General features: G+C 30.4%; 1 protein-coding gene across 6 annotated transcripts in view; it reads left to right on the top strand.

Annotated features, from left to right (window-relative positions):
- Window positions 1-12116, top strand: part of LOC127717915 (erbin-like) — an 80808-nt gene that overhangs the window by 49784 nt on the left and 18908 nt on the right. For 5 of the 6 annotated variants that reach the window (XM_052223802.1, XM_052223793.1, XM_052223815.1 and 2 more), the window contains exons 9-15: window positions 1550-1622; window positions 3065-3194; window positions 5154-5339; window positions 7164-7263; window positions 8441-8550; window positions 9646-9795; window positions 11342-11455. In XM_052223802.1, the coding sequence (XP_052079762.1) occupies window positions 1550-1622; window positions 3065-3194; window positions 5154-5339; window positions 7164-7263; window positions 8441-8550; window positions 9646-9795; window positions 11342-11455 (863 nt within the window). The remainder of the gene's footprint in view (window positions 1-1549; window positions 1623-3064; window positions 3195-5153; window positions 5340-7163; window positions 7264-8440; window positions 8551-9645; window positions 9796-11341; window positions 11456-12116) is intronic. The other variant, XM_052223824.1, reaches the window with a different exon arrangement.

Raw genomic sequence — 12116 nt, 5'->3', positions numbered from 1 at the left:
TAAGAGGGCTATGTTTTAGATGATGTCATCTTGTTGTCAATGCTTGCCTTGCTAACAAACACTTCTGTCAAGTATTGTAAATGATTATCAATTTTTCAAATAAACTCTACTTATTTTTCCAATAATGAAATTGTTAAAATAAATAAATTTAAAAAAAAGGTTAGGGTTATAAGTTTTCAGAGAGGGTTATCGACAAACTTTCAAACAAAAAGAGGATTCATATTTATTTATTTATAAGATTTTTATCATACAATTTTCTCCCGTTTCAAAAGGCTAATTTGAAAAGATATTGCTATCGTTTGTGGTAACTACGATTTAAAATTCAGTGCATAGCATGTACAAATAAAATCAGGGTAATTGAAACACCTCCATGTGTGTAAAAATTTACCTGTGATTATTGACACATACCTAATATGTTTTATTGTCAATATTGATAAAAAGTCAGTACCGTAATTCTTCTAGTAAATTTTAAAAATTTAAATGCTCATATAATTTTACTACGAAAAGAAGGAGAAGATACTAAAGCATGGAGGCCGGTGTAAGGTGACGAAAGTTGACAGAAGCCAAAGAAAGACAGATAAAACAATGTCAAAAAGAAAAAAAAGATTGACTAACAAATAAATATATAATAGACAGAAAGATAAAGATAACTTTTTTGATGGGATTTTATTGCTTTAAATTTAAAAATGTTAAAAATTTAAAAAGTGTCAAAAAAGTACTGGCAGTAGTGAAACTTAATTAAAGATTGAATTCTTTAGAAAAAGAAAAAAAACACCTTTTTAGTTAGAGCAGTTGTAATTTGAGGATAGGTCAACTTGTTATATCATATGGAATGTAGTGAAGAATCACTATGTAAATTGATGACTGTTTAAAGGAATTTTGTTTTAAGAAACTATCAGGGTGCAATTACTGTACACAATAATTGACCAATGACATTTTTATAGCCCCTCATCATCGATAATCTTGCGCTAATTGTTCAATAGTCATATCATTAAGCAGGGAAGGCTCAATCTAACCCCCCATGGCTGGCGATAATACATTGAAACGTCATTTAGAATGTTAGAGTATCATAGATTACCTCGGCAGATTGTCAAACGTAATCCGATATTAAATTCAGACATTTCTCTTTAATTTCTGCGATGATGACAGTGTATAGTAAGAATAGAATTGTTAGTTGTTAAGATTAAAGAATTTGCATATTATGTCAGTATTCACAATAATTTGACTTTAATGACATTATAATGCGTCATTTTATACGATTTAATGTTAGGTTATACGTTACTATACACAAGTTCCTTGCAGTGTCTGCACTCATGTCTGTTATTAGCTATCTACACATTGTAAGACGATGAGCGACTGGAACGAAACCTTATTGAATAGCACGAACACATTTGTAATACTAATATTCAATTTTTCAGCAAATTCTTTTTGTGGTTTTCGTTAGATAACACATCGTGCATATTGCTGAAGAAAATATTTCTGTATGAATCACTTTGTATTATTTAACAATAAAAGTGGTAATTTAATCAAAATCATTAATATTTTACAGGTAATTTAGAGAATCTGACGACATTGAAAGTGGATGACAATCGCTTAGTATCACTCCCCACAACTGTAGGAGGGTAAATTATCCTTTTATTTATATTATGGTTGCAAAGGTTATCAGTATTTTAAAAAAAAGATGTGTGGATAGTTTTGTTGGGTGTAGATTTATTTGCAACTTGAGCACTTCAACATTTAAGTATTTGTACCTTTGAAGGAAGGTGTTGAATTATACACATTTATGTATGGGTCTATCTAGTAACGCAGCTAGGTCATGATCATATGGTAAAATACCACCAGGTAATTTGTATAACCAACACCCGATATAAAAATTTACATTGGTAGACAATTCTTCAGTTGTTTCTCACATATCCAACATTCCAGGGAATCTTTCTAAAAAAAAAGAACATTTTTAGAAACAACTTTTGAATGTGTCTGAAGAAAAATTAAGACTGATTTACAAATTGACCCAGTTTTCTCTATCCATAAAATGGTCAGTACAATTGGAACTAATTTAGAAATTAGCCATTGCAGTTTCTTATAAAAAAAAAAATTAATTAAAAGTTTGTTGTCTTTTATGTTCTTTTGGAAAAACTCATCTATGGCATTTGAACCAAAACATTTGGAAGGCAAGATCAATTGCAAAGGTGAAGAGCATATAAAACAAAAGAAAATTCCAAAAATGTTATGCCAAACTGGTTAAGGCCATCTATGCCTCCAGGTTGAAAAACATAAGCGTTTTAATGATTTAAACATTTTTGTGATTATGTTCTAATTCTCTTGTTCATTCATTATGCACAACGCTTCTTAATTTCTGAAACCTGCTTCAGACCCAAACTGTATACTCTATCATTCTTGATATGAAATAAGAAACACATTTCTGATTTTGTCCAGCACGGTGACCATGTAATTTTATTTAACATTATAAGCTAATTCAAGCATCATTTTACTGTCCACAAAAACATTAGATTCACTGTATGCAAATAACGTCCACTACGGTAAATAAAAAATTTTGTTATGGTATTGTCACTGGCCTTACAGAATATCTAAAAATAAACAAATATCATAATTAGTACACATTGAATTGATCTCTGAATTACATAACAATTCTACACTACTGTAAATATGTCTAAACTATAGTAATCAACGTGGTCACCGCCCAACTTCGATAACTGAAAAAACGTGATCCTTTTCTTATATACTACCCGCAAAATTCAAACCGATTCTTTCAATAGGCACTACGTGACTAAAAAATTACTACGCGTAGAGCACATAAATATATAGAATTTAAACCTTATATAGGCCTTGTATACTGCATATTTAGATTGGTTCTTCATTTGAGCCTACCAAGACTGGTAATAGATATTGAATTAATGTAAATGTTGTAGTGTTAAAGGATAGCCAACACAAGAATATATCTAGAAACAAAGTTATTGTTTTTTCTGGTTTTCTTTTCTTTTCTGTTTCCTGTCTTATCATCTTATACTCCATGTCACTATTTATTCAATTTGTTTTTTTACAGGTTGTCATCATTATCAGAACTAAATGTCAGTGCCAATGAGCTAGAAGATCTACCGGCCAGTTTAGGTTTACTACGTAATATTAGAACACTGTATGCTGATGAGAACTATCTCACATTTGTCCCATCAGAGGTTAGACAATTGAGATTAAATGTATCACTTAATATATAAATAATCTAAAAATGTGAAATAAAAATTTAAATCTTATTCAAGCAAGAAAATAAGTCTACATGAAAGCATGCTGCATTTCTCTTCAGTTGCATTAGTATATTTGAAAAATAAAACAAGAAATTAAAAAAAAAAAGACCTTGTGCAAGAGCAGCTTGATGTTTCATTGCCTGTCCCCAAAGTTCAAAGGAAATGTTATTACGCTGATTTGGAAAAAAAATGAATATCTGATAGATGGCTATGGTACAATTATACTTACAACATCAACTGAAAATGCAGAAGTTAACTTTGAAAGTTGTTTTATTTAATTACTGAACTAGAACTTGGTTTGGTCACTATATGCACAGACAAATATCTTTGGCTATAATCGTTACATGTCTTAAGATGCCTTAGCCAAATCTTTTTTGATATTTTAAAGCTTTATCTTGACAACAGGAAGACCAAAATGTAGTTTTCATATCTTCTAATAAATATTATCCAGGTGATTTTGAATTTGACATGTGATATGAATAATTTTCTATTGTAAAAAAGCTTAATGTTGATCTTGAACAGTCTATCATTTTTTTTGTGTTTTTGGTTTGATGTTTATCTTACTAATCTCCTATTCACTCCAGTAAAATATCTCAAGAAATTGGTCAATTTAAAATTTTCAAGTTAACTGGGTACTGATTTGTAAAAAAAGAAACGGCTAGACATAGTCTTCTCTCTAACAGTTCAAAGTATGTTTGATATTCATGACATGTATGTCAAAACACAGCTAAAGACTTGTCGTGTCAACATCATTGAAAACGTGAGCAATTATTGTTTACTTCATTGAAGATATCTTGAGAAATTAGTCAAGATAAAAGTTACAAATATCTGTCATCTGGGTACAAGTTGTAAAAACGATTAGTTAATGCAGTGTTGCAAGTTAACATGTTTAATATATGTGCATTTGAATCATTGTTATTGGGGAAGTTTGATAAACATGTAGTTTTACAAATGAGTGAGTGATCACAATTAAAATTAAAGATTTATGGGTCCAAAACAGTTATATAATCAGTGTGGTAGACATTGAATAAAAAGTTTATAAAGTTAAAAGAAGACCCTCTTTAAGGTTTAATATGAATTTTATGGATTGTGCACAAACACATCTAACGTGCATGGAGTAATTTGTTGAAATTTAATACCTTATTAATAACTCAATTTAGTTGCAACTTCCTTGAAGAAGTAAAAAATATTCCTGTTTGTGGAACCCCAGTAAGAAAAAATTGAAAATTAATGATATTAAAAGTGTTTTAAAAAATGCGTTAACTGTGATATTTGAAGTAAAGGTGTTTGGTAATTATGTATTGGTATTTAAATGATGATTTGCTTAATGCACGATTTTTCTAATATATGCATTTAATAAGGCGGGTGGTTCCCTAATCTTATCCATGTGTTGGACACCCAACAAAGATGTAAGAGGAAATGAAATATAAATCAGTAGAGCAAAGCTCAAAATGACTGATTTACTAATGCCAAAGTACTCAATATCAATGGTATACTTGGAAAGAACTGTAAAATAAGTGATACGCACCTGCTCAAAACTCAAGTTATATATACAACAATCTTGTATTTTATACTTTTGGTTAAAGACAAAATAAGATTTAAGTTGATTACAATGACATTAAAAAAATTAGTAGTATCCTGTTTCACAAAACAACTTCTAATACTGCTGTATGTTTAAGTGTTACAGGGGTACATAACAATAAAGTAATTCTAAAATCAGTCATCAAAATGTTTTAACAGCATTGTAAAATCAAAGCATCTGAATTTTCAAAGCAGATATCATCTACTGTTTTAGCTATTTGATATTAGGTCTGGAATCTAATGGCTCAAATTGAAAAATATGTAAAAAAATCATTCATTCGTAATATTTATCACGTTTATGTTATATTTTAGCTGGGCAGTTGTAATGGTATCACAGTCCTGTCTCTGAGGGGTAACAAATTAGAATACATTCCAGATGAAATAGGTCGTATCCCACGGTTACGAGTTCTGAACCTGAGTGACAACAGATTAAAATGTTTACCTTTTACTTTCGTCAAATTGAAGGAATTACAAGCACTGTGGTTGTCAGAAAACCAGGTAAACTTCACAAAAGCATTGGTTTAACAGATACCTTTTGTCACCTTGGTGTTTTGTGTTCTATTTACTTTAAAAGTTGGCAATTCCAAATTTATTCCTTAAAAATATTTTTTTGAAAAGCACTATTGGTAGACTATTGATTTCATAAAATTTTGTATCAAATTATAATGATAGATAACATTTTTTCCTGGTTTCATTGTAAATGTGGAATCGCTATTTTTCGGAAAGCACATAAATGTATGCATTCCCAAAATATACTGATAATCAAAATAATTGATTTCATGTATATTGCACTTGGGTAACACCTGTTAATGCTGGTTAGGCCTTACAACTTTTTTTGATACTGTGATTGAAATTTTGAGTTAGAATCCCACATAGGGCAGGTGCACTCGACTCCAATCTTAATCGACTAGGATTGTTAGTTTTCCTATGAAGGTTGGTGGTTCTTTCCAGGCACACCCGCTTCCTCCACCAATAAAAACTTACCTAGAAATAGCACAATAGTGGTGAAAGTGGCGTTAAACACCAATCAATCAATCAATCACTTTGATTGAAATTGTACAAAATTATGCATTCATGGCCCCAAGTTACATGAGTTCCTTGAGAAACTGTACCACTATTTCACAGATGCTCTGCCTGTGGAATGTTTTAATCCCATTGAAAACAGTGCACAGTGAGTTACTTGCCCATTTTTGTTATGTCATCTTTATTTAATGGTTTAATTTATTTTCATTTCCTTATTTAAATTACATGGTGCATTAATTTAAAACTTTAAACAAAATTTTTGTCATGTAATAAAATTTCTCTCATTTGTTTTGTGTCTGAAATCTGTTTAAGAAAGTTATAGACTGAGTTTTATTCATATTTAAATATGAAGTAAAATATATTATATAACACTTTATAAAGAATGATACCTAAAGAACATAAAATATGCATTTTTATGCCATTAATATGCAATTAAAGCATTTAATATCATATGTATATTATGTAAACCAATGTTTATTTTTAGGTAAATGAAATCATATCTGTTGAATCTGAAAATTTATATAAGTCAGGTTTTTCATAACATGGTTACGCTAAAATTGAATTTTAATATAAATGTGAGCTAAGAACATTAAATGTTACCATTAAGTATGTGATAAAAAACAACTAAAATGACTGGAATTTCTTAAAACCTGTTTGGGAGATATTATTTTTTTAAAAAGAAATATGAACTATAAATCTCATTTGAATACACTGTAAATGTTCAATATACAGAACAATTTCTATTCATTATGTGGTTAACCTGAAATGTTAACAACCCTGTGTACTAGTATACTAATTTTTATGCCCTACCTAGGGGCATTATGTTTTTCGGTCTGTGCGTTTGTTCGTTTGTCCGTCTGTTCGTCCGTCCGTCTGTCCCGCTTCAGGTTAAAGTTTTTGGTCAAGGTAGTTTTTGATGAAGTTGAAGTCCTATCAACTCGAAACTTAGTACACCTATGATATGATCTGTCTAATTTTAATGCCAAATTAGAGTTTTGACCCCAATTTCACGGTCCACTGAACATAGAAAATGATGGTGCGAGTGGGACATTCGTGTACTATGGACACATTCTTGTTAAGGGATGATTCAGAATAAATGTTAGGGGTATGGGGAGGAAGGGTGTGTACTTTTATTTTACCCTGCCAAGCGTAAAATTTGAATTTATTATTTCCTAAAAATTGTTCAGGCAATCTTTCAAAAATAATCACCACCTATCAAAACTGGATAGTATTGTCTTCCAAACACCCATAAAATCAATTCTGGGACAGCCTTAACGAAAACATTTTATTATATTTCAGACACGTCCACTGGTTCCCTTACAATCAGACCATGATCCAGACACGGGCAGGAAGATACTAACCTGCTACCTCCTTCCTCAAGAGCCAAACACTGATAATGGTATTGTTTTATTAAGTATTTCACCTCACATTTTTACATGCTAATTATTTTTATAAAATGGAAAAAAAAAGGTAAAAGATACAGTGGATCTATCAAAACTGTAAATAGAAGAGAACGGACAAAACCATGGCTAAACGAACAACAATGAAAAAAGACACAACAGTCCACAAAACACTTCACAGAAAACTTAATGTAGAGCAACACAAATCCAACCAAACTACTGGGGATGAAATCAGGTGCCCTGAAAGATTAGCTGTTTCTAACTTGTTTCTATCTTTACTGTAGTGAAAAGGGTCTGTTAATTTATATACAGTTATATACATATTTCCTGTGCAGGCACTCCAGGGAAGTTAAAATTTGTATAGATACCTTACATTTGGTATTCGATGGCCTACTTTTGTGCTTACATAAATATATTGATAAATCAATGGAGACATTATGAAAAGTAAAAGTAATGCACTTTTTATGTTATCTGGATTCTTAATCAACATATATTAATCTGTATTGCTTGAATAAAAATAACCAGATATAGGTGATCTTTGATTTATATTTTGACTTGTTTTTAGTTACAGGAGTTATTTGGTAATTTAATTGATTTGGTTTTTGTGGCTTAGTAGTGTATAGTATTATTTTATTTATTTTAAATCACTAAATCATAAAAAAAATTCTGATTTTTGTAGAATTTAAATCATTAGATATACCAATAAGACATATTAGTACTAAATGTAGAAGGAACAAATTTATTAAACAGATTGGGACTGATTTTGTTCTTTATTTATGGAATAAAAGATGATAGACCGTTAATCTCTAAAATTGGTAATAGTTTACAAATCTGTCAATGGCACTGGTTGTATAAAAGTATTGCTTGATATTTAAAAGTTTGTTGAAATTTAGAAGCAGGTCACTTTATAGTTGTCAAATGAGATGAAAATTACTAAAAGAAAGACATATGTGTTGCTTTTCTGTGCTCTAGCATGTTAAAAATCAAACTTAGGGTGTCCGTCTAGTAAAATCAGGATTCCTATGCATTTCACATTAACAGGTTCAAATTAACATGTTCACAACCTGAATATGCATTTAATGTGTCATTTGAAGTTAAACCGCCTTCCATCATTATTATCTATTTCGTTTGGCTTATACTTTTACCAAAACAATTTTATATGATTTATTTTATCAGGTGGTGACCATGGTGGAGACACTGATAGCTTTCATCCGTCTATGTGGGATGAGGAACGTGAAAGACGTCAACAGATACATTTTGAATTCAATGATGACGTGGGCGATCAGGTATTTTTTGTTCCATCATATGGATAGGAAAAGGGTAGATTACATGACAGCAGTTCATACAGCAGAAAAATACAAGGAAGCTGTCTAATTTGTCTTGAAAGACCATCCTCATTTAGCAAATAAAGTGGAATTCATATAAAAAAGACCTGTATTGCAAGACAATTTTCATTTGTAGCAATGATGGTCTCTCAGATTCTCTTTATAAGACCAAAATGAATAAAAGATATCAAGACAAAAAAATAGGTTAACATATGTATATAAATGCACCTTCTCTACTAATAACTCCTGTTAAATACACTTCTTAGATATATAGGAGCTATATATGCATATTGAAGCTTAAGTATTGTTTATCATTAATAGCAGTAGTTTATTTGTACAGATATATTTTTCATACTTATAAATTCCTACAAATGCACCATTCATAAAATATAAATTTGTCATGCTTTTTTGCAAAGCATTTTGGGCTTGAAGCATGTATTATTGCCTTGACTAAGGGTTGCTGCATGTGTATTGAAGAAATGTTTATAACTTGACATATAAATGAATGGGGTTTGTCCAGTACTGTGGATTCATAATTATTCGTTGGATGCTAATTTTTGTGGTTTTTGTTGGTAAATGTATAAAACCATGAATTTAAATTTCAAAAAAAAAAAAGAAGTACAAAAAATGTACATGTTTTGTGTAGGCTTGAAAGCATACTTTGACGAAACCACAAATCAAATATCCACACTAATACAATTTTTCCTCAATCCTTCAAAATTGCTATCCAAGAAAACAGATGAATCCTCAGTAATTGTTTTGTTCTTCAACTAACAAAATGTTTGCTGTTTCTTTAAAAGAGATTTGATATCAGTTTGAAAAAAAAAACAATCAAAAATACAAAAAAAAATTTCATATTAAATTCTATTCTGCTTTATGTTTTTTGTTTATTTCTTCATCAGCAGAACTCCTTTGGAAATAACGGTTATTTTCAAAAAAAATATTAATTTCAGTCCATATATTTTGAAGTTTTTAAAGGTATCTGCGTAAGAACCAGCAAGCATATTTTTTTGTCCTAAATCATGTTTTGTTTGTTAACACACTGGGTTATTGTAGGGTAAACTAATAAGACATCCAACCCCATACCCTAAAGAATTGAGAGAAAAAAATAGACATGCTCAAAATTTTGCCATGAGGAAAAGGATGGTGGGAGGCTCAGTAACATGGAGTGATGGAGCGGAAAACAAAGCATTTTCTGATGGAGAGGTAAAACATGAGTGATGCTAACAGAGATTCTTTTTTTAAGTTTTCATAAGAAATAAGATGAAATTGATTTGGAATTAAAGGATGTTTTTCTTTTTAAATTCAAGTGATGTACCAGATTTATTTTCTTTTGTAATAAAATCATAAATAAATTGATAGTAAATCCTGTATTTTGTTGGACTTTTATTAATGTTTAAAAACTGTATCACAAAATTTTATTTGATGTACAATTTTTTAAAATTTATTATTTTGCACAAATATGTAAAACCAAGGCTAGGTAGACCTTGAAAATAGAAGATTTTTTATGTGTATCAATTTTTGCAGTTATATATAAAACCGATCTTTTCTATTGTGATTTCTACTGCAAAATTTACAATTGATCTGAAAAAAAAGATATTTTCATATACTTGCATTGATTCTTTGACTGAACCCTTTAAATAAAAAAAAATTAGTATACCTTCAATATTAGTAGATCTTCAGGTGGGGTATTAGCTGCAGAACCGTAGCTCATAGTTCCTAATGAGCTATGGTTTTGCAGATAGTGGAACAATGTTTCAACTAAGAAATAGTTTCAACAATTTTCTTTTGTTGTTGTAACAAACTTTAAAAAAAAAAATTGTATGATAATCTGCCATGCTCCCACTTTAATAAATAAAGTATGAAGAAAACCTCTGAAGTCCATTAAGTAATACTGCTAGGTTTATTATTTAGCTTGGTGGAAGTGCACTAACTGCATGTCATATTTTTCTTATTGCACCATTTACATTTGAATAATCTGGCTATGGATCATATTGCATTGAGAAACTAAGTTTTATTATTGCACTTTGTGTTAGATACTTACAGTAGCTTGCTAGTAAGATACCAAAATATCATTTCATTTATGCATGTTAAAGTTTCAGAGATAAAAAATGATTTTCCTGTGTGAAGTGTTTTCAACAGAACTGACCATCTGAAAAATACAAAAAGAAGGCTATCAAAAACCCATACACGACTTTCCAATGAAAATAAAAGCAACAAAAAAATACAAAAAGTATATACTGTAGATGCATGAGAGAGGGAGAGAGAGAACTGTTGGCCGTCAAATGTAGACTCACATACAAATTCAATTGTACATCTAGATTCCTTCTGTTCTGAGTGAGTTCTAGATGATGAAATTTTAGATTTTCAACATGCAACTTTACTTTAATGAACATTTTGAAATCAAAGATATAACTATTGAAAGTTGAGAAATATTGTTACTGATGAGCCCAAAGAGAGGGAGTATTTGTACGAAGCTACAAATGAAATTAGATAATGAATAAGTTACCTATCACAAATAACATGAGACAGTTTCATTCACATGCGGTTTAAATTACTTCACTCACCTGGCTTAGCTTAGTAGAAAAGCACTCGCTAATGGGAGAAAGGTTAATAAATGGCAGCTACATGGTATCTAAAAATGATGAAGTATGCATAAAAGACTAAAGCAGCAAAAATTAAGACTTCAAATTTACATGATTTGCATTTATAATATTAAAATAGTGAATTGAATTTGTGACCTCCATTTTAGGTATCTCCAACAGGAGGAGCTGATCTCAATGATGTACATGTCAGAGAAGCTAGAATCTCCAAACCGTCATCTCCGTCTTTACATGAGACGCATAGACTCTATCGTTATGATAAAGTAAGGGACAATAGTAATAGCTTCTACTGATGTATATTAGAATGTAAATTCAGTCACATCTTGTTTAGACTCCAGATTATTTATTTCAATTGTCATTAATATATGGTTAAATATCAACAATATTTCACCTCATTTGGTCTCCTTGTATAGATGTTAGAACAGCACTGTAAATCATTTAAAAGGTCATTGGAACTTACATCTTACACTTCAATGACTTTGAATTGGTCTTGTTTTGTCTTAAGGTCCATTTTGAGGGAATTTTTTACCCCATTTATGGGCAATATGATTTTCGGTCTGTGTGTCTGTTGGTTGGTTCGTTCATTCGTCCGTTGGTTCGTCCGTCCATCCGTCCGTCCGTCTGTCCCACTTCAGGTTTAACTTTTTGGTTAAAGTTTTTGGTCAAGGTAGTTTTTGATCAATTTGAAGTCCAATCAACTTGAAACTTAGTAGACATGTTCCCTATGATATGATCTTTCTAATTTTAATGCCAAATTAGAGTTTTGACCTTTATTTTACAGTCCATTGAACATAGAACATGATATTGTGAGTGAGGCATCTGTGTAATATGGACACATTCTTGTTTTAAATATATATGATGATAATTGAAATTGATTTTTTCTATTTATTTGTTTGATATGCATTTTTATTCACACATCTAAAG

Source organism: Mytilus californianus, unplaced genomic scaffold (assembly GCF_021869535.1).
Source record: "Mytilus californianus isolate M0D057914Y unplaced genomic scaffold, xbMytCali1.0.p SCAF_1, whole genome shotgun sequence".
NCBI classification, from domain to species: Eukaryota; Metazoa; Mollusca; class Bivalvia; order Mytilida; family Mytilidae; genus Mytilus; species Mytilus californianus.
The sequence above is the reverse complement of the archived record's forward strand: the minus strand, read 5'-3'. Positions and strand labels throughout refer to the sequence as shown.